Source organism: Hyaena hyaena, unplaced genomic scaffold (assembly GCF_003009895.1).
Source record: "Hyaena hyaena isolate Hyena2069 unplaced genomic scaffold, ASM300989v1 scaffold_448, whole genome shotgun sequence".
Taxonomy (NCBI): Eukaryota; Metazoa; Chordata; class Mammalia; order Carnivora; family Hyaenidae; genus Hyaena; species Hyaena hyaena.
In genome coordinates, this window is record NW_024081082.1 from 1,094,942 (window position 1) to 1,117,810 (window position 22,869).

At 47.6% G+C, this 22,869-nt stretch overlaps 1 protein-coding gene across 1 annotated transcript; it reads left to right on the top strand.

The window, feature by feature from the left end:
• Window positions 1–713: 713 nt before the first annotated feature.
• On the top strand, window positions 714–18,646 carry DDX18 (DEAD-box helicase 18). Its single transcript, XM_039253409.1, has 14 exons — window positions 714–857; window positions 2,274–2,564; window positions 5,095–5,235; window positions 6,860–6,995; window positions 7,354–7,454; window positions 7,575–7,774; window positions 7,870–7,984; window positions 10,930–11,069; window positions 12,369–12,530; window positions 12,835–12,987; window positions 13,876–13,989; window positions 15,299–15,355; window positions 15,716–15,893; window positions 16,951–18,646. The coding sequence occupies exons 1-14, from the start codon at window positions 773–775 to the stop codon at window positions 17,091–17,093; spliced, it is 2,016 nt and encodes a 671-aa protein (XP_039109340.1). The 5' UTR covers window positions 714–772; the 3' UTR covers window positions 17,094–18,646.
• The last annotated feature ends 4,223 nt before the right edge of the window (window positions 18,647–22,869 follow it).

Sequence of the window (22,869 nt, forward strand, 5' to 3'; positions counted from 1 at the left end):
ACACATGCATAGGGCAGCTTCTCAGTATCCTCCAAAAGTCTTTATTTTTTTATTAAAACACTTTTAACATTTATTCATTTTTGAGAGACAGAGTGTGAGCAGGGAAAGGAGAAAGAGGGAGACAGAGAATCCGAAGCAGGTTTCAGGCTCTGAGCTATCAGCACAGAGCCTGATGTGGAGCTCAAACTCACCAGCCGCGAGACCGCGACCTGAACCGAAGTCGTACACTTAACCGACTGAGCCACCCAGGTGCCCCACCAAAACCCTATTTTGAATGACTCTCTTTACAACGCTTAACTTTGGAAACTTCTTTCACAACTAGAGATGAAATTCAGATTTTATTTTATTTCTTTCTATTTTATTCAACTTTCAAAATAGTCCAGGATACAAAGAGGACAAGCACTCAAAACTGGAGACTCAAAAAGGCCCTCTGCTCGGCCTTGTTTCTTCAGTATCCGTTGCGGAAGCTTACGCTCCCAGGACCTGCAAGGGCCCTAATATGCTCAGCCCGCTCAGACACAATACGAACCTGAGCAGGACCTCCGCTCCTCCAGAGGGCGCTGCAGGGTTCGGTAGCCAGGGGCAACCGGTTGCATACGCGCCGGAAGCACTTCCTTCCCAGATGCATTCTCCCCGCCCATTCTACTGTCCTCGAGGGATCCCAGTGACGTATTTCCGGTCGACGGAGTCGCGCACGTGCGACCGAGGCGGAAGTAACGTCAAACCGGGTAGCGGAGTGGTGGCGCCGTAGTGGTGGCGCTTCACCGACAACATGTCGCATCTACCCATGAAACTCCTGCGCAAGAAGATCGAGAAACGGAACCTAAAATTGCGCCAGCGAAATTTAAAGCTCCAGGGTGAGATGCGCGGGGACTGGCGGGGACGGGGGTTCGGTGTCTGCGAGAGCCCCCGCGGCCCCGGGGTGGAGCGGCCGCTTACCCTGAGCACGTGTGCTTGTGGAGGGGGGAAAGGCAGCCTTCGCGGTCTCCACTCGGTCCGCCGCGGGTGCCGCTCATCCCGTGCCCTGGATCTGCGCCTGAGTTCTCTCCCAGGCCTCCAGACCAGCTAGTTCTGCATGTCCCTCATTCTGACTCCCTCCCCACCTTTACGTCCCACACCCCCACTCTCCCATCACCAATCACCCCTCCCCCTCACCCCGTTTCCGATCAGACACATTGAACTTTCTCGTCTCCACGCATCTTCCTTCCACATCTGTTTACTGCCGACAGTGCTTGAGGACAAGGTCAGTGTCTCATCCCAGAGCTTTGCTGATACCACTGCCTTCCCCTGCCCACCTCCACTCTCTCGACTCCTGGAGCAAATCCCGTTTGCAGCTCTAGAAGTGCTTCTGCAGTGCGTGCCCTATTTTCCCCATCGCTCCTAACTTTAGGTTGTGAATCCCTTCAGCGTTTCCAGGTATTTGCATCCTTAACAAAGACGTATCTGAAAAGGCCGTTACCTGAATCTCAGTCACCTTTCTTTCCCCCCTCAATTGCAGTCCTAAGTTCCCAACAGTGAACCACAGATCGTGAAGTTAGGTTAGCCTTTTGGGGTCAGTCCCCCCAGGGCGGTGTTGGATCGTGCGTGTATAACCCCAGTCAATCCCGGAGGGCGGTTCCTTACCTTCCTTGGATTTCAGCAGAGATTAGAAGAGTACAGGTTTGTGGGTTTTAGAAATCACGGTTTGAAGTCCCTGTGTGTTTCCGATTCATATAGAATAATACAGCCTTACTATTTTCTTGGTGCTTAAAGGTAACAGTTAAAAAGGCAGTGTTACTTTTTATTATATGTAAACAGGGAAGCTTTTTAAAAGGCATCCTAGGCATTTATATGTAAGTAAATGGTTCTAGTAACGGAATTTTCAATTCTCTGCTACCTGGGACAGTTAAAGTTGGATGTTTTAAATTTATATGTGAAGCAGTAGTTGTGTGATTAGCCCTATATTTACCTGATATTAAAATATGTGTTTGTAACTACAGTTGTCCGACCCCATCTATTTAAATGTTTAAGGTCATTGAAGTTTTGCTGTCCCAGATTCCTAACTCCTTAAGGACAGAAGTGTGGTTTTTTGAAGTTAAGAAATCAATAACCCTGTTCCAGCATTTTTCATTAAAGGACATTTACTTGTCCTGTTGTAGAATGCCATAAATTATAAGTGGTCTTAGTGATGTACATGAAAGGGAAATGGAAGCAACTTATTTGAGTCATGGACACTGTGGGGTTTCTTATTTGGGCTTCTAACATTTTTAAGGAAACCTCCCCTTTTTAAATAGGGGCTTGGGATGTGAGCCTCTCAGAAACACAGAATGGAGCCTACGAGAAACTGCCCGAAGAAACCGTGAGAAGTGGGAAGGTTAAAAAATCTAAACAGTCTGTGAATGTGGACTCGTCAGAATCCCAGAACGGAGAGATGGCTAAAGAAACCGTGGAAAATGTGCAAGTGAAAAAAAAGAAAAAGAAACCTACCATAATAATCAACGGAGAAGCAGCAACACCACCCCCCAATTCAGAATCCAAAAAAAAGAAGAAGAAAAAGAGGAAAATGGTGGGTGACGTTGGGCCTGGTGAGTACTTCAATTCCCTCGAATTTCAAGCATTCACGTAGTTTGCACGGTTATGTTTCTGCCTTCGTTCTATTATTTTTACTGTATTCCTACAACACTCAAGATCCCTGTACTCACTGGTATACCGGAAGCTGACCTGGTAGCAAAAGGAAACAGGGTGAGGGGGATGACGTTTTCACTTATGAAGGTACTGGAAAGTGGTGTGTTTTTACCTTCCCTAATGACTGAAGAAAAATCTCACACTTAAATAAAAGCCACTTTGAATTCTGGAAATAAGAAATCCGGGCTGGTACACTCTATTGTCTCGGGCCTGTATTATCAACGGACTTTGCATTAATGATTCTTTCATTTACCCTTTTCTTGTCAGTTTTGTTTTGTTTTGTTTTGTTTTGTTTTCCTATCATAAATTCCTCCTCTTGAGACTTACTGATGTTTTGGATATGCAGAGTGTATAAAAACTACCAGGTAACTTGTGTGCGAATGGCCAGGATAGGGGGGAGGCCAGTTTCTTTTGGAAGGTGATTGGATTTGAATAAACTTGCATGAAAAATAGGCTTTTTATTTTTTTAATGTTTATTTATTTTTGAGAGAGAGAGCGTGAGCAGGAGAGGGGCAGAGAGTCAGAGACACGGAATGCGAAGCAGGAGCCTGGCCCAGCCTGGGGCTCAAACTCATGAACCGTGGGATCATGACCTGAGCCGAAGTCAGATGCTTAACCGACTGAGCCACCCAGGTGCCCCTGAAGCATAGGTATTTTAATTGAGATAGGAGCAAGCAGAGATTTCAAGGGGGAATACAACAGGGGTCAGCAAACTATTCAGCTCTCTGCCTACTTTTGGAGATAAAGCTTTATTGGAACAGTGCACGCCCATTTGTTTACTTCGTTTTTATGGTGACAGAAACCATATGGCTTGCAAAATCTAAAGTCTTTACTCTCTGGGTCTTTATAGAAAAAGCTTTGTCAACACTGGGTTAGAACTATCTTAACTAAAATAAAGGTTGCATTTATTTATTGAAGTTTATTTTGAGAGAGAGGGGGTTAAAGAGAGAGAGCAAGAGCGTGAGCAGTGAAGGGGCCTAGAGAGAGCAGGAGAGAGAGAATCCTGAGCAGCCTCTTCACTCTCAGCACAGAGCTTGATGCAGGGCTCGATCTCACAAACCATGAGATCATGACTTAAGCTGAAATCAAGAGTCAGACATTGAACCAACTGAGCCACCCAGGCGCCCCTGAAATAAAGGTTTCATTTAGAAAGGAGCTTTGTAGGGGCGCCTGGGAGGCTCAGTCACTTAAGCGTCCAACTTCGGCTCAGGTCATGATCTCACCGTTGATGGATTGGGCCCCACCAACCCCATCGGGCTCTGCTGATGGCTCGGAGCCTGGAGCTTGCTTCAGATTCTGTATCTCCCTCTCACTGCCTGTCCCCCACTCACATTCTGTTTCAAAAAATGAATAAATGATAAAAAAGAAAGAGCTTTAGAAAGGAGCCTTGTAGTTTTGCAGGCATAGCATAGCTGTCCTCATGCCGCCCATGGGATGACCATTTCACGGAAGGGTGGTAGTCAGGTGCAAGGAAGACGCCAGTCCTGTACCGCAGAGTCCTGAGTTCCGGTCCAGGTCAGTTCTGTTGTAACGAGCATAACTAGCTACCACACATGTGCAAACACCCAGTGTCGTGGTTAACATGGAAGAGTGCGATGGGAGGTGAGGCTGGAGGGGTAGTTGGGGACCCTACTATGAAAGGCGAATGTAGAAGTGAAATGCCAGGAGGCTTTAACCCTTCCGCCCCTGGCCACGTAGCTTCAAGGAGCTGCCAGTTTCTGTCCCCCAGCCACGCGGATTGTCCTTGCTCTGCAGTCTCTAGTAACGTGAAGAGCCTTTGGGGTTTCTGCTCCTCTTTAGGCTGAAATTAGATTTATTTATTTTTTTATTTTTTAATTATTTTTGAGAGAGAGAGTGTGAATAGGGGAGGGACCGAGAGAGGGAGACCCAGAATCCGAAGCAGGCTGCAGGCTCTGAGCTGTCAGCACAGAGCCCGACGTGGGGCTTGAACTCACGAGCCCCAAGATCATGACCTGAGCCAAAGTCCGATGCCCATCCGACCGAGCCACCCAGGTGCCCTGAGCCAACGTTAGCTTTTATAGAAGAATTCTGTTTAATGGCCTAAGAGGACAAATCAGGGCTTTTAAAAGAGTTTAGAAAAAAAACCCCAGCCCTTTTACCCCTCAGTGAAACATATGGGACTTGATGTGATTAGTATACTTGAGTTGGTCAGCTTGTCAAAAACGTCTTGGTCATTTAAGGTGTTAGAATAGGCCTAAAAAAATACTTTTGTTGGCAAATCTGCATGTCCTCCTGTGTTTCTAAATCTAAGAAGATCATGAAGAAGAGACATTCTTAGCGAATTAAAACTGAAAACGTCTTAAGCTTTTGAAAACGTGTCTCTGCATTACATGTCTTTTTATTTTGTGATCCCATTTGGTACTTTTATTTTAACAAAAGTTCGGGGGGTTTTGTTTTTTAAAATCAAAGACCCCAAAAAAGCAAAAAGCGAAGACAACGGGGAGTCTGAAGAAGGCGCGCGAGCGCCAGGAGAGCCAGAAACCCGTGCGGAGGAGCCTGATGATCAGGAGGAAGGCGGCGAGGTGCCCAGCCTGCCCCTGGGACTGACAGGTAACTGCGAGAGCTGTCCAGGGACACCTTACAGATGCCATGCCCTTCTGGTGTAGAGGATTTGAAGATTGTGACCTAATTTCCCTAGAAGAAGTGACTATTGACAAGAACTTCTCACCTGTACCGCCTGATCTTGCACATTGTGCACCTTAGTTCTTCACTTGCGTTCCTGACACTAAATATTTTGTTGTCCACACAAAACAGCTTCTGGGGTTTTTTGTTCCTTTGGGATTTGGGTTTTTTGTTTTTTTTTTTTTTTTTTAATGTTTATTTTTGAGAGAGAGAGAGACAGAGCATGAGTGGGTGAGGAGAAGAGAGAGAGGGAGACAGAATCCGAAGCAGGCTCCAGGCTCCCTCCGAGCTGTCATCACAGAGCCCGATGTGAGGCTTGAACTCCTGGACCGTGAGATCATGATCTGAGCCAAAGTCGGACACTTAACTGACTGAGTTCCCCAGGCAGCCCTGGTTTGTTGTTTTCTAAAGCTGATTCCATTTTGCAGTAGGAAAGCCATTGGCCCCGAAGTCTGGAGATCAGAGGTTTACTACCTGCCCAGTTACAAATAAGGAAAGATGAGAGTCACATTGTTGAGGGCCTTTTGCCAGGATAATTTCCTGTGGCCTCCATTTGCTTTAAAAGGTCAAGAGTTGAGACTGGAATCACTTGCCCCAAACCAGAAGTGTCCAGGAGTTACTTGACTTGTTTGGTTTGGGTTTTTTGCTTGTTAAAATATTGAGCCCTCTCCCCCGGCTGACTTCATCAGAATTGCAATGGTTACGGCAGTGGGTCTCAGCCAGGTAGTGACCAGCTCCTCCCGGTTCACCCGGAACTTGACCGTTCGAGGGCCTGCGTCCCATAAACCTCCGGCCCAGGCGGACGGCAAAGCTGACTACTGGGATATTTGGTTTTCGGAACTGGGGGCCGGGTGCTGGCACTTAGTGGGTAGGCGCCCAGGAGGCTGCAGGACACCCAGTAACGCACAGGACGGCCTCTCAGGACAGTGTTGCTCAGCCCGAAGGTCAGCAGTGTCGGGGTGGGACCAGATGTGGCTAGTGAGCAGGGGAGTGTGTGGGCGGGAGCGCAGCCTTCGAGGTCGGTGCCTTCCCCTGTGGAAGCACCTCTGCACACTCCATGTGCGCTTTCCGTCTAACGGCGTGTGGCTGTCTCACCGTCACGGTGTCTTTTTGGAATGAGTAGCAGCTCTTTTGATTGACTTTATACTCAGTTCTTATTATACTAGACGCTTTCACTTTTAATTTCAGATTGTTTACACATTTCTTTCCTCTCCGAACCACCCCCATCCTTGACATTCTCGTTTCATACAAGTCCCTCAATTACACACACACACACCCACACACACACACACACACACCCGTCCTTTCCTGTTTTGTTGCAGTATGGGTTCTGGACCTCATGGCCAACAGCAGTGGAGAAACTTTCAAAAGTAAGGCTCTGCGTCTTAGGAGCATATAGCAGTGAGTGGTTAGGGTTTAGTGTTTCTTACCAGATGAAGCTCTTGATTCCCACTCAGAAATGTTTTCAAACAGCAAAACTAACTCCACAACTGTAGCAATGTTAACTACCTAAAAAGATAAATTTACTAACGATAAAATGTCTTTTGCATAGGAGCTTTTGAGGACACTTCATTTGCTTCTCTTACTGATCTTGTCAATGAGAACACTCTAAGGGCAATAAAAGAAATGGGTTTTACAAACATGACTGAAATTCAGCATAAAAGTATCAGACCACTTCTGGAAGGCAGGTATGATTAACACTGATATTTGGGCATTAGTATCTGTTTAGTGTTAGCAGTTTAGAAAGAAAATGCCAGTGTGTTCTGTTGATTTTGCACTGTGTTGGGTTGATACATCCATGCTTCATTAAAGTCTTACTGGTGTATGAAAAAAAAGTCCACTTCTCTTTTATAGCACAGTTCTTGTTTCTCAGATATTTAATCTCGGATTGATTTTGGAGATAAAGAAACTGGGGACTTTGTTTTTATTATTTGTGTTCTAGCTTTAATGCCTAAAGTGTGATAGTACACGGTAAAGTATTCAGTTAATACTTGTTGAATAGGTAGGCTAAATATCTCTCTTTTCCTTTCCATTTCAAATATTTAGGGATCTTCTGGCAGCTGCGAAAACAGGCAGTGGTAAAACTCTGGCATTTCTCATTCCTGCGGTTGAACTCATTGTTAAGTTAAAGTTCATGCCTAGGAACGGTGAGTCTTTGACTTGGTTGGTTTTGCCAGTATCTAACCTGGAAGTTTATCAGAATTGTCACTGAGTCACGGCAGTACCTGCAGTGTGACTTTTACCGTGTGTGACTTTTTGCCTTTTAGGAACAGGAGTCCTTATTCTCTCACCTACCAGGGAGCTGGCCATGCAGACCTTCGGTGTCCTTAAGGAGCTAATGACGCACCACGTTCACACGTACGGGTTAATCATGGGTGGCAGCAACCGATCCGCTGAAGCACAGAAACTTGGAAACGGGATCAACATCATTGTGGCCACACCAGGCCGTCTCCTGGACCACATGCAGGTGAGGCGGCCCTGGGACGCAGCCCCCATCTCACTGCCTTGTGTGAAGCGTAAGCCTGACGGCTGACACATTTTTCTCTGCCTTTGCCTTGTTAGAATACCCCCGGGTTTATGTATAAAAATCTCCAGTGTCTGGTGATTGATGAGGCTGATCGTATCTTGGATGTTGGGTTTGAAGAGGAATTAAAACAAATTATTAAACTTCTGCCAAGTAAGTCGGTAATATCTGCATGTGGTTTGCAAAGGACTGTTGGGAGTGAGTGAGGGTTCCTCTGTGAAGACTTTTATCACCAGAATTTTCATACAGCCAGGCGCAGTAGTTGTGCCGAGGAGAGGGAGTTTGCGGGACAAGGTCAGACATAGCAGTAGCTTAATACGGTGGTTTTGCCATGTTAGAGGCTGTGACATAAGCTGGACAGTCCTGAGCTCTCTCTCCCTCCCTCCACCCCCACCACCCCACCTCTTCCTCACCCAACCTGCCATTGCCAGGTAGCCGCAGATGAGTTACATGCTTTGGTTGTAGTATTTGTAACGTTATAAACTCCTTATATCTGTGATAAGGCCATGGTTCCATTCATCATGGTTTGTTTCTTAATGCCTTATTGAAGTATAACCGACAGTAATTCTAAGTATATAGTCGGATGAGTTTTGACATGTTTGCACCTATGAAAGCGTCCCCACAACTGCTAGTGTGAACATGCACGTAACGGTCAGAAGTCCTCTGTGTGCCTTACAGTCCCCCCTCCCCTTCAGAAGGCGCGCCCTCTCCTACCCGTCACAGCTGCTCAGGCACTTCTCTGCCAGGAGGTCACCGGTGTGCTTTTTGTCACTTTCGATCAATTTGCGTTTTCTTGAGCGTCGTGAATGGAATCCTGTGGTAAAACTCTTCTTGTCTGGTTTCTTTTGCGATTCATCCAAGCTGTTGCAGGTGTCCAGGTTTATTGTATTCTTGAGAAGCATTCCATGGAACCGGTGTGCCACACCCATGGGAGCCAGGTGGCTGGTGCATGCTTAGCTTGCACCATTCTACGTTCCCATCAGCAGCAAGAGGGTTCTATGTTCTCTAATACATCTTGAAATTAGGCCGAATTAACCCCAACTCTGTTTGTCACAATTGTTTTGGCTCTTCTGTCCTTTGCATTTCTGTATAAATTTTAGAATCACTATGTCCACTTCCACCCCCCAAACCTCTGGGATCAAGGTTGGTTTTGTACCGAATTAGATACATTGGTAGAAGACAAGAAGTCATTTAACCCATGAATAAGGTTCATCTCCACTTATTTGCTCCTTACTTTCTCTCAACAGTGTTTGAGTTTTCAGTGTACAGATTTTCTCACATATTCTATTGTATTTATCTCTATTTCATTAAACTTTCAACTTCAATTTGTTCATTGCTTGTGTATACAAATGCAATTGATTTTTGTGTATTGGTCCTGTATCTTGCCAAGTAATTATTATATTCAATTGGACTGTTCATTATGACCCTCTAGATGAGGCTACCTGCTAAATTTTCCTCATAAGCCATTGTGTTGTCTGTAAATTTAAAAGGAAAAAAAATCTTACTTCTTGCCTGATTGCACTGGCAATATGAACCCCTGGTTCAGTACTGAATACAAGGGGCAAGAGCAGGCGTCTTTTGTCTTTTTCTTGATCACAGGGAAGAAAGCTTTCACTCGTTCACCATTAAGTATGATGTTTGCTGTAGATTTTCTTGTAGATGCCCTTTAGCATGGAGGATGAGGATGATCTCTTCTGTTCCTGGTTTCCTCAGATGTTTTTGTTTTTCTACACATACTAAATTACTTTTATTAATCCAGAAGGATATGCTTCAGATACTATACACTGTAAACATTTCTTCATCACAAAAATGGCTTCCAAACCATTAAAAATGAAATTGCAATAACAGCATAAAACAGAACAGTAACATCACAATAAGAAATAGATATTAATGGGGCACCTGGGTGGTACAGTTGATTAAGTGTCTGACTCTTGATCTCAGCTCAGGTCATGATCTCACAGTATGTAGGTTCAAGACCCGCATCAGGCTCTACGCTGATGGCGCGGAAGTTAAAAAAAAAAAAAAAAAATAGATGTTAAATTTTATCAAATACTTTTTTAGTCTATTGACCACCGACTTCAGCTCAGGTCATGATCTCATGGTTCGTGAGTTTGAACCCCACATCAGACTCAAAGCCTGGATCCCGCTTCAGATTCTGTGTCTCCCTGTCTCTCTGCCTCTCCCCGCGCCCCCCCCCAGCCCCCACTGTCTCTCAAAAATAAATATTAAGAAAAATGGTCAGATGTTTTTCTCTTTAAATTTGTTAATATAGTAAATTACATTGGTAATTTTTAAATATGAAGGCAGCCCTGCATTCCTGGAATAAACCCCACTTGGTCGTGATGCATTATCCTTTTTACATGATACATTCACCTTTGCTAAAATTTTATTAAAAAAATTTTACATCTGTGCCCATGAGTCATTATTGGGTTTGGCATCAGGGTAATAACTAGCTTCAAAGAATGAATTGGGAAGTAAAAACTCTTCAAGTCCTGGGGAGATTGTGAGGAATGGGTAATATTTTTTCCTTAAACTTTTGATAGAATTCATCAGTTTCCACTAATACTTTGGGGCTAGAGTTTCCTTTATGTGATGATTTTGGCTACAGCTTCTGTAACAGATACAGAGCTATCTAGGTTTTCTGTTTCTTCTTGAGTGAGGTTTAGCCATTGGTCCTTTTTTTCTAAGTTGGTCAAATTTATAGACCTGTAGTTGTTTGGGACAGTCCCATCTTTTTTTTTTTTTTTTTTTTTTTAGTGTTTTATTTATTTCTAGGAGAGAGAGAGAGACACTGTGAACAGGGGAGGGTCAGAGAGAGAGGGAGACACAGAAACTGAAACAGGCTCCAGGCTCTGAGCTGGCAGTCAGCACAGAGCCCGATGCGGGGCTCGAACCCACGAACCGTGAGATCATGACCTAAGCGAAAGTCGGACACTTAACCGACTAAGCCACCCAGGCGCCTCCGGGACAGTCCCATCTTAACATCTGTAGTGACTCCCATGTCCCATTCCTGATAGTTCCCTCAGCGTGTCTACGTGGGCAGCAATTCTAAGGATTCCCTGAAACATTTGGGTCATTTTTATGTGTACCTGTTGCAGCGCGCAGGCAGACCATGCTCTTTTCCGCCACACAAACTCGGAAAGTTGAAGACTTGGCGAGGATTTCTCTGAAAAAGGAGCCGTTGTATGTTGGTGTGGACGATGATAAAGCTAATGCGACAGTGGATGGTCTTGAGCAGGTACTTTACTCTTACATTGATGGCTCATCTTTGTGTCCTTGAAATTGTTTGCAGGATCATCCCCAAGGCAGATGGATTCATGAACTTTTAAATTTTTTTTTTTTTTTTTAATTTATTTCTAGGAGAGAGAGAGAGACAGCGTGAGCAGGGGAGGGTCAGAGAGAGAGGGAGTCACAGACTGAAACAGGCTCCAGGCTCTGAGCTGGCAGTCAGCACAGAGCCCGATGCGGGGCTCGAACCCACGAACCGCGAGATCATGACCTAAGCGAAAGTCGGAGGCTTACCCAACTAAGCCACCCAGGCGCCCCTTTTTAAATCAAATATAGTGAACTTGGTATTGGATCTCTGGCTCTCCTGGTATTGAATATTTTAAACTATGAATAATTTGATCAGCTCTCTTTATCCTGTCCCTTAAATACTGCTTACCACATAGGAGACATTAATCACTACCAATTGTAACTGCAGTAAAAAAAAAAAAAAAAAAAAAGCCTTCGTTATTTAATGCTTTGCTCTAAGATGCAAGGTGAGTTAGCGAACGGAGAGGCTGGTTTCAGGAACACTGCTGTGAAAACTTGGAAATGAGGTGATGGATCCAAATTGGGTGGATTAAAAAGGAGAACAGTAGGGGAGCCTGGGCGGCTCAGTCAGTTCAGCTCGGCTCAGGTTATGATCTTGTGGTTCATGAGTTCGAGTCCCACATCAGCTCTGTGCTGACAGCTCAGAGCCTGGAGCCTGCTCCAGATTCTGTTTCTCCCTCTCTCTCTGACCCTCCCCTGCTTGCACTCTGTATCTGTCTTTAAACATTAAAAATTTTTTAATAAAAAGAAAATAGAACTTTATGATTGAGTCTTTAGTGAATAAAATATTTCAAATAATCTAGCTTAAAATCTTTTTTTTTGTTGGCTGTATATTTTAAGAAATATACTCAGCCTTGTCTTGTTTAGGGCTATGGTTACTTGCGATCTTGCTCTTAAGGACCTTTCTAGGAATGAAGCGTCGATATGCTTCGAGGGTTCTCAGTGAGTAGAGATGTTACCATGTTACGGTTGCACAAGCTGTCGGTAACCAGGAGCCTGTAATCTCAGAAATAGGGAAAGTAGTCAGTATCTAGTGATTGCACATGGTGAAAGGAACCGAGAGAACTAAAATTAGTCTCATTGTAGGAATGCTCTGTTACAGCGAAGATAGTAATCGCTGTAGGTGAGGCATCACGGTGCCATGTGCGATATTCATCTGTGCTCGCCCTCAAATCATAGTGGTTCACGAAGCTGAAAATGTCTGATCATTTTTCATTTCTAGGGGTATGTTATCTGTCCCTCCGAAAAGAGATTCCTCCTCCTCTTTACATTCCTTAAGAAGAACCGGAAGAAGAAACTGATGGTCTTCTTCTCATCCTGTATGTCCGTGAAGTACCACTATGAGTTGCTGAACTACATCGATTTGCCTGTCTTGGCCATTCATGTAAGTGATTATCATGAGTTTATTTAAAACTGTGACACTTACCAGGTTCTATGGATCCTGGGATTTGCAGTATCACTCTTCCTAAGTCTAGAACGATCCCATGTGGAAGGAGCTTTGCTGGGTAGTGGGGGGTGAGGACCACAGAGGGGTAAGAGACACCATCCACTTAGGGAAATAGGATGTAGGCCAGTGAGTGAGACTGAAATGAAGGTTAGTAGTTCCACCCCCTGGGGGTGGACACCCAGACCTCGCAGAAAATGACCTCCGGTTTCCAGCTCTAATGGCTGTTGTGATTTGATTCTAGGGAAGGCAGAAGCAAAATAAGCGTACGACCACATTCTTCCAGTTCTGCAATGCGGATTCGGGGATACTGCTGTGTACGGATGTGGCGGCCAGAGGGCTGGATATTCCCGAGGTCGACTGGATTGTGCAGTATGACCCCCCAGACGACCCCAAGGTACCTGGTGTCCTTGGAGCTTCTCCACATTGACTCTGCATTAAGGACTGAACTTTCCAGTCTCCCTGAGAAATAACCGTGTTTTGTATTCAAAGGTTTATCCCTTAGTTACTCAGGTCATGCTCTTTTGTTTGTTCGTTTTGTTTTTTAAAGTTTATTCATTTAGCGAGAGCATGTGCACGAGAGAAGTTGGAAGCAGGCTCTGCACTGGCACTGTGGAGGTCAGCTCGGGGCTCGAACTCACAAACTGTGAGATCATGACCTGAGCCAAAACCCAGAGTGAGCCATCCAGGTGCCCCTCGAGTCATGTTTCATTGTGCCCGGGCTGCAGTATTTCTCTGGTGCTGGCAGTGTCGAGGGCTTCTGCTGACCCGAAGTGGGTGTGCAAGATTGGAGAGGCCTCAGTGAGGCTGAAGTCAGGAACACACATACTTGAAGTCGTCTGTTAAGAGCAGTAGGTTTTAGAAGGAAATAAAATTTGCTTCCTGAAATAGAGAAGATTCTGTAGCATGTGTGTTAACATAAGTTTTATTAAATATTTTCAGTGAGAAATAGATTACGTAAATTGTCACCTAGCACTAAGACATGTTCAAAAAGTTATTTTGAAGATGAAGCACACTTACTAGAATAGTCATTTCTTTAGATCATAGAGTTAATATAAACATCGTGTCCCGTGAGTGTCGGCCTCGGTCATTGCCCTGTTAGCTCTGCGGTGATGGCGCCCGTGGAAGCAGGGGACATGGAGAAAAGGCGGGTGTGACAAGGGCCTGGGGGAGGAGCGCCGCCTCACCCAGATGTGCTGACATGCTTCCCTCCTCCACATGCTGGTTCTGAAGGACAGGTCCCCGTGGTGGTTGGTCTGTTAACTCCGGTCTTTCTCCATCGAAGGAGTACATTCATCGTGTGGGAAGAACAGCCAGAGGCCTGAACGGAAGAGGGCACGCCTTGCTCATTTTGCGCCCTGAGGAACTGGGTTTCCTTCGTTACTTGAGGCAATCCAAGGTAAAGACTCCAGCTTGGAGACTCTCGCTGGGAGCAGCTCCGTCTTAGTAGGACCGGTGCGCCTGTGCCGACGGCCTGGAGCACCACTGCTGGATGGGTCAGAGGCTGCTGTGAGCCGAGGGGCGGGTGACGCCGGGCGGGGCAGGCCTGAGACGCCAGCAGCCGTGGGCCTCCGCTGCCGCACCGCGCGTCCTGGCTGCAGGCCTGGCCCTTCACCTGGAGCCCTGGCTGAAACCACCTCCGGCCCTTCTGAGCCGCGCCTCCACCTGCCCAGCCTTGTTTTCACCCGGGCTCCGTTCACTCTTTCTTGCCGCCTCCTCCTCCTGTCTTGTTCTCGTGGACTGTTTTACCCCCGTCTGTCCTGTGACCATGTCCCGTCTCCCACTAAAACAGCTTCGACCCTAAACCCATTCTCCTTCCTCTCCCTCTGTGGCTGCTCCCGATGGCCTCTCTTCCTTCTGCTTTGGAAAGTGGTTTTTATTTTTGCTGCTTAGTGTCCACCCACGCTAATCTGGCTCTCGCCTCATTCCATCCACCAAACCTAAATTCATTAGAATCCCGAACGCCTCTTTTTTGCTCCGTCTTGTGCACGCTGGTCAGGCCTTCTCTTGACATTTGGCCCCCCCTTGGCAGTTACCAGGTGGCCTTGGCTCCACCCTGCAAGCATGCAGTTCCTGGAAACGGCCTATGCACCTCTTCTCTGGAATGCCCTTTTCCTGGATCTCTAGAACGCTCTGGTTTCAGCGAGCTGTGCTGTCTTCTGGGAGGCCGTCCCTGACCTGTCATTCGTGTTCCACAGCATGTGTGCTCATCTCGCTGTTCTATCCTATACCCGTCTTCTCTGCAAGATGGCGGGCTCGGGGGGTCCAGGGCTGGGCCAGCTATTTTTCCAGCACCTCTCAGAGGTCTGGGAGTTCTGCAGTTACCTGGTGAGTGACGGCTGAGAGACCCTTCCCGTAGGAGTCTGTGGTCCTCGTGGCCTCCGGGCGTCACAGAGGCGTCCGGCAGCCTCGTGGTGCACCCAGAGGTCTTATGTAGGGGAGAGGGCCTCATCGGCTCCCTGTCCCTGCCCAGCTCAGTTCCTGTGAAGCTAGCAGGGGTAAGATGGACTTTGCCACTGGCTTCGGGAGGCCAGAGGAGCAGCCGTCCGTCGTGGGGAGTTGCACGGGCCTGGCCGTGTGTCCTCTTCATACCTCGTCGGCTCTGGCTCTTCCCGGCTCTTCGTGGGACGTTTGTTGCTACTCGTTCATCTAAACGTCTGAACGCTGATCTCTCCTGGTTTACTGATCTTCACGCTTTTGTTTTCTAGGTCCCATTAAGTGAATTTGAGTTTTCCTGGTCCAAAATTTCTGACATCCAGTCTCAGGTGTGTTTGTGTTTTTGATTCTGTTTCATACAAGGTGGCCTTACCCCGGGTACTGCCTTTATCGTACTCGTTGGTAATTATTGGCCTCTGAGTCTTCCCTTTTCATAAAACAAGAGGTTTGAACTGTGTGTTCTTTTGGGGTTCTTGCTATGCTGGAACATTCCAGTGTTCTGCCTTGTTCCAGTTCATACCCTGCAAGAACTTTGATGTTATTCTTACTCCACCCTTGTTTGCAAATATTACGAACCCTGGAGCAGTGTTTCTGGAGCACGTTTCTCTGCGGGATGGTTTTGTTCTAGTAACAAGTAAAAGTCTACTTTTGTAGTTTATTGAAACCAATGTCTCTTTTTTTCTTTTTAGCTTGAAAAATTGATTGAAAAGAACTACTTCCTTCATAAGTCAGCCCAGGAAGCATATAAGTCCTACATTCGAGCATATGATTCTCATTCTCTGAAACAGATCTTTAACGTTAATAACTTAAATTTGCCTCAAGTTGCTCTGTCATTTGGCTTCAAGGTGCCTCCTTTTGTTGATCTGAGTATCCTTTGTTGTTGGGAATTCATCCGGTAACTAAGGGGCACAGGGTTGACGGGACGTTGGGGCCTAGCGCTTGGTTTGCTCTGCTCTGGCTGAGGTCTGGAAGGTAATACGTTCTGGTCACTGCTTGCTGGGGCTAGCGCACGCTTGACAGGGATTAATTGCCGCCCTGGGGATTCTAGAAACAAGACAGCTTGTGATTTGGCCTAAAAAAACAAAAGGACTTGACTGGCAAACAGTGAAAGCCAGAGAGTTGTATTCCAGAAAGAAAGGCAGACGGGTAGAATCGCAGGGCCTGGGTGGTTGTGAGGCCTCCCTGTACGAGAGCTGAGGTCATGGAGAGCAGCTTGTCCTGGAGCTGAAGGTAAGAGAGGAGACCTTAGAGTTTTTATCCCTTGAGAGCCACTGAATGATTTCATACAGGAAAGCTGCAAGAATAGCAAAAGAAAATAAATAAGATCTAAGTGCTACTCAGTGTAAAATCCAAGGAAACCCCTCCAGTTGCTTCTTTGCAGTTGATACTTTATCCTCCTGTTTCGACAGAGGAAACAGCCAAAGTGAGGCCTGTTGACACTCTGGCACTGACTCCCGAGGGGATGAGATTCGGGGTCCCCACCCTCACCGTGGGTAGTGAGGAAACGTCTGTCGTGATGAATGCTTGCTGAACCAATTGAACGGAAGGACTCCTTCCGTTGGTTAAACATTCCTGAATCCACTCAGAATGGAGGTGAAGGCATTTGTGTGGACACAGTGTGGTTAGTACACGTGCCACTTGATGTCTCAACTCCTTATAAGTAATTGTCTTCAGTTTCATTGTGTGCAGAACAGTAAACTCAACTATTTCCTTAGGCTCATAGCTGCTCCTTTTAGGCCACAATCAAGTGGCCCCTCCAAGCTTCCTGGAAGTGTCACCTCCAGGCTTTTGTAGACATTTGCATGGTGCAGGGAGGAGGTGTGGTGGCAGAGCCGTGGTCACATGCCGGCACGTTCTCTCTGTAGATACTAGGTGGGGATGCATTACCTTTGTGTTGCTTAATTTCCTTAACATCCACCTTTAGACGTGAACAGCAATGACGGCAAGCTTAAAAAGAGAGGAGGTGGCGGCGGATTCGGCTTCCAGAAAGCCAGGAAAGTCGAGAAGTCCAGAATCTTCAAACACATTAGCAAGAAGTCATCCGACGGCCGGCAGTTCTCCCACTGAAGACCCGCCTTCCGTTCCTACTGACTAGCTTTGTCCTGAAATGGACTTTCCCCTTTTCTCCAACAGAGGAATTTTTGTGGCTTCAGGATTGGGACTGATTGAACAGGAATATAGACTGATTTGGGTTGTAAGCACTGAACACTGATCACTTCCAGGAAATACCTCTCTTTACCTGGGGATATAAAAAACAGTTAATTTTTTTTAGGTTGCTCAAGGGCAAAACAAAGGATCTTGTGGATAGAACATTTTAATTCTTTTTCCTCCAAATCTGTCATTGTTTTAATGTAATTCTTTTTGTACCTTTTCCTCCCCGGTGGCTGAAGATCTTTGCCGCACGGATTTCTGTCCCAACCTGCTGTAAGAGGCGGTGAGCTGATACTCTGAACCCGGTGCTCGTGGTAGTGATGCAGAAAATTGTCTCCGTTTATTTGGTTTTGTTTTTGGTTGTTTCTTGGACCTTAACCACAGTTCTTGACCTCCCTGAAAACGCTGCTGTGTCTAGGAAGCACAGAGCACAGAGGTGACATTGATTTTTATACAGGCCAGCTTTTAAAACAGTGAGCCCTTCCCGTTCTTAAGAGTGAGAAATGTGGGCTAGTTGTCATTGTTACTTGAATAAAGTGCCCTCTGCACTCCCAGCATTTGTTGGGAGCAGTGGGAAACAGACTTTTGAGCCTCATTTACACCAATACAGGTGTTATTTGATAACTTTGCAAAAAACCTTTCCGGAAAAGGCATAGAGCGGTGACACGCTCGTTCAGCTTTGCTTCAGGGGGTTTGGATTTTGGTGAACCCTTCCATCCCTGCAGGGTACCAAGGAGGCAAAGCATCTTTTTGAGAAAAATTGCGCCTTTCAGATCCATGAAACAAAGATTTCTGAGGCAGCTTGGACATGAACAGAGGTCAGGGCAGCACAGATGGGTTTAGTCAGGTGGGGTTTTGCTGTAGGAGCTCTTGATTTCCAGCAAGTTTCCTGGGTCTTGCTTTCTTTCCAGTGCATTTTGGAACTATACAGTGGTTATTGGATTTTTACCAGTTTGAAACAAAAGTTGTTTAGCATCATTGTGCCAGGCAACGGCAGTAGACTCCTGTTAAAATAAGCACAGTTGACAACATCAAATGTGGAGGAAACCGCCTGATAAAAGTAGCATCCCTGGAGTTGGAAAAAAAAAAAGAAGAAGAAGAATGATATTCTGCATCTGGACTCGACCACTGTCCCCTGTCTCCTGGCTGGAGCTGTCCTGGGGTTCAGGCCCTGACCAGCGGACTCTGGCTCTTAATAACTGTTCCTCTAAGACATCTGGTAGCTTGTTTTTCCTGTGTCAGAAGAAATCCTGTCTCAAAAAATACACGGAAACAAAGAGAAGAACATTTAACCCTCAGCAGGAGTAAATACTGACAATATTTTAGTACGTACTCATCCAGTGTTTTGTATGCATACTTTTAAATTTTTTTATCAGAAGTGAAGCCCTCCTCTCTTCCCCCCAGCGTGTTACCAGCTTGTTTCATAACGTGCTATTTTCCCATCATTAAATAATTACGTCAGTTTTGTATTTCTTTTGTCCCGCATTCTGTCAACTCTTGTTTGGTCTGCGCAGACCAAGGGTACAGGCACCTGCTGGCCACAGATGTCTCATGCCGCGGTTGACCTCCTTTATGAGGAGAAGTCAGTCTGCGGAGATGTCTGCGGGGGATCAGTATGTAAACAGGAGTGGGGAGGATTGTTGTTTCTCTGATAAAGGCTTATTTCAGGGACTTGCTGAGTCAGGAGGCTCTTCTGGCAGGGGGGTCCAGAGCAGGGGTCTCCGGCCAGTCCTGGGCCACGTGGCGGGGATGCAGATGCGAAGGAGCCAGGACTAGAGTCACGTACAAGGTCAGGGCAGCGCCGTGTGCCAGGCTCATTTGCACAAGAGGAAGGCAGGGGTCCTTGGGTGGGCTTCTGTGCTGAGAGCGCAGCTGTGGGGGCATGTGTGGGGCCGGAAACGTGACCGGTGGGACTAAGTGGCTTCAGCCAGGAAGGGCAGGCAGGGAGCCACGCGGATCACTCGTGCAAATCGAACTCCCTGGGTCCCCTGGGCTGCCAGGGACCGTAAGTCATTCCATCTCTAAGTTTGTGTCTTCACTGCCCACATTGGCATAAGTAAAGGCAAATTCAGAATACCCAAAAGGATCTTGTGTATTGAAAACACTAGCACTTAAAAACGAGAGCTCTGGAAGCAGAGTGCCTGGATTCACATTCCAGCTGTGCCTCCTTCCTAGGCCTGCTAAACGCGGAATAGAAGGTAAGGAAACAATAGGGAGGGATGAGAACGGAATGCGCTCAGAAGTGCGGAGGAGCGTGCCTGCTGCAAAGCTCTTCTCTCCGCTGTCTATCAAGCGGGTCCCACAGGGAGGCTTTGCCGTCCAATAGCATCGGCACGGGGACCCCCAAACCCTGAGCCAGCTTGGGCTTCTTGGCAGAGCGCAGACGGGATTTCTGGCAGGCCAGTGCCTTGGAATTGGGATCTGAGCCAGGTTTTGGAAAGCATTCCAGTTCTGCAGCACCTTCCTCAGGCAGCTGTCAAAGAGGTGGATGCCGTTTTCAAGGCTACTGTCGTCTGTAAAGGGTGTTGGGTGGAGGCGGTAATTGTGCCCGTGGGGGATCCTAGGTTGTGAATTGAAAGCCTGCTGGGTGCCAGCAGACAGGAGTTCTTAGGAACCTGCTTACAGTAGAAGGTAAAGAGGTGTTGTCCTAAACTGCAATACTGTCTGTGTCACGTGATGGCTGCAGGGGTTCCAGCCATTTCTGAGCCTGAAAAATCCTCAGCGGGTTCTGGTAGACATTAGCCACTGGGAAGGTGATGGAGCCTTCTCTGCCTGGAGAAGGTAGGCCTCTGTTCTGGAACTGTAGTTCCCAAATGCTAATGTGACTTCAGATTGGCTTCTTAAGAAACACCACAGTGGTGTAAGAGCTTCTTCCCCCATTTCTAGGAAGTTATGACTTAGGCCTTTGGTGGCACAGAAGAACCTCTGGGCAGTTCTCACGCCACAGGTAGGTTTGGGGACGTCCATACTCCTACCACCTCTTACTAAACCATATAACGTTCTCGTCTTGCGAAATGAGAACGCCTAATACAGGGAACAGTGTTAATACGTCTAGTTCTCCATGAACTGGGGTGGCCCAGAGGACAGACGCAGGCTTTCCAGAGCGAGCAGCCATGAGTTTGAATGGCTCCGATGGGAAGAGGCCCTCACTAGGTCAGCGTAACAACCACGGTGCCCACCTCCTTGCAGCCAAAGCCTCCAGGTCCCCCAACAGCACACCATTCGGCTGGAATGCAGTCGGTCGGGGTTGGCACATGAGGTGAAATTGATTTGCCTGGCCGCTTGTCCAAGACTCGGCATCCTCGTCTGTAATTTAAGGGGGAATGCAAAAATTTTAACTGGGTGACACAAGAGGAACTTTTTTGTTGGAGGTGCTGCCCAGCGTCTGACCTTCCGGCGCTTGGAGACCATGCTGTGTTAGCCCTGCTGGGTCCCCATCCCGTCCCTCTCAGAAAAGCCTCTGCTGCTGCAGGACCAGCCTGGGCCCTGGGTTTCACAGACCAGACAGGCCTGTCCCAGACTCTGAGTCAGGGACTGATAGAACAAGTGGCCTCTTCCTCATCCCGTTTCCAGAGGCTGCTGCATTGGGAGCAGAGGCGTGACCGGCTGTGGTCTTCCAAACCTGGTCCCCTAGTCCTCTGTGGTTGCCATCGTTCCAGTGAATTCCTTTTCACTTTCCCAGCAGCTCTCAGTGGCTCGTAATCGAGAACCCAAGGCCCCTCTACCATTTAGTGATTCTCTGACTTGGTTTCTGTGTCTCCTGCCCCTGCAGGTGAGATGCCTGGGTTGCTTCCCACCCTTCATGCCCCGCCTTGCCCAGAGTTGCCCTGTTGCAGAGCACAGGGGAAATGGTGGACTTGGAGCCGGGCCAGGACATGCGAAAGGCAAGGATGGGTGAAAGGAAGAACAAGTGGCCAGTTCCCCACTTCTAGGCACACATCATGGAAAAGCTGGTCTGGAGCTGGAGGTGTTAGAAGCAGGAGAAAGGGGTGCCTCCAGCGTCGCCCAGCCTGGCGGGGAGCATGCACTGGGGAGAGCCAGGCTTACGGGCCTTGGGTGGCCCAGGGCAGCAACCTCTGGAGCGAGGCAGAACTTGGTGGGAATCTCTGTTCCACCACTTACTGTGAGACTTTGAAGAAGTGAACTTCCCTCTCTGTGCCTTCAGTTTCCTCAGCTGTAGAAGCAAGCGGCAGTGTCAACGGGAGTGAACGTAGTGATGCTAGAGAAGCGTTTAGCACAGAACAGAGCAGTCCGCTATTAGAAATGACCGTTATCAGTAACCGCTTCCAAGAACATCAGGAAAGGGAGCAGACGGTGAGAAACCCGAAAAATGCTGTTCTCTAGAACTCACCTGCCCTCGCACAGCCTCTTGCCACCGTCAGAATGTCATGGACTTGGTGTCTTTAGACCAGTAAACTCTGGGGTCTCCTGCTTCTGACTCCCCAAGCTGCCCAGCAGAGGGCCCTTCGGCAGGGCTGGAAGGGACAGCGGCTGCCACAGGGGTGCCGGACTCCCCCTGCACCCCTGCAGAGGTTCCCAGGCGGGGGCTGACTGGGCTCTGTTTTGCGGTAGAGGAGGGCTGCGGGGGGCTCCTCTCCAGCTACAGGAACGGACGGCGTAGGGAAGAGTGGGGAAAAGCACTTGTTGGTTTATCATCCTCCAACCATGTGCTTAAGACGCTGAGCTATAGGTCTGAGCCCTGGGAAGGCCAGCCTCTGACTTCAGCGCTCTGTATACTTGGACTTCTTTACACCTGCCTTCTGGCAGCCCTGGGAAGGACTGGCATCATCCCCATGTTACAAAGAGGAAAAGAGAGCTCAGAAGAGAGTCGCTATTAGCTGCTTTTTTTTTTAATGTTTATTTTTGAGAGAGAGAGACAGAGCACTAGTGGAGAAGGGACAGAGAGAGAGGGAGACACAGAATCTGAAGCAGGCTCCAGGCTCTGAGCTGTCAGCACACAAGGCTTGAACCCACACACACACCACAAGATCATGACCTGAGCCGGAGTCGGTCTAACTGACTGAGCCACCCAAGCGCCCCTAAAGTCACTAATAGCTTCTTAAGTCAATGGCCTGTGGCCACTTCTGTTTCCAGCAGGATCTCTGTTATACTGTAGAGTGCACTCCCGCTCAGCCCGATGCCAGGGGCACTCACTCACTTGGCTCCTTGGCTGAGCTGGGCTTTTCCTCCTGCCACAGGAGAGGGGACACAGGAGAGTCCAGGCAGTGCCTGACAACCTGAGTCCTGACAGCCGGCCGTGCTAGGCGAGGACACGCCAGTGCTTACGGCAACCAGGGCAGCCTTGATTGAGCAAAATGAAAGGTCAGAAACCACAGAGCGGTGGCTTCACCTTTGTCCTCTGTACCGTCTTCCCCTTCTTGCTACTTGAAGGACATTCTGTACGTGTGCACGTTGTTCAGGATTCTTGGCAACCCGTTGGAAGTAGCTGCATTCGGCCTTGGGACCGTGCTTCACAGCCATAAAAACTGGAGTTTGAATATTAATAGGACTCCACGGGAATTGAAGGAACTTTAAGACAAGCTATGTGTTGACCCCAAGTCCGATATTTATCAGCCTCCTTACAGACTATTCTACAAACCCCGATGTGGCAAGGAATTAAATTCACCACCATTCGCTGCCTCAGAGAATTGTCCTCTGACAAATCCGGTTGGGTCTGCCCTTTCTCATCTGC

What these genes read in the sequence shown, in the direction of transcription:
- DDX18 (XM_039253409.1), top strand. Translation starts at nt 773, where the DNA reads ATGTCGCATCTACCCATGAAACTCCTGCGCAAGAAGATCGAGAAACGG. An exon ending in AAAGTTCATGCCTAGGAACG is followed by an intron (nt 7,455 to 7,574) that starts GTGAGTCTTTGA and finishes TTTGCCTTTTAG; the next exon opens with GAACAGGAGTCCTTATTCTC. An exon ending in TGCCTGTCTTGGCCATTCAT is followed by an intron (nt 12,531 to 12,834) that starts GTAAGTGATTAT and finishes ATTTGATTCTAG; the next exon opens with GGAAGGCAGAAGCAAAATAA.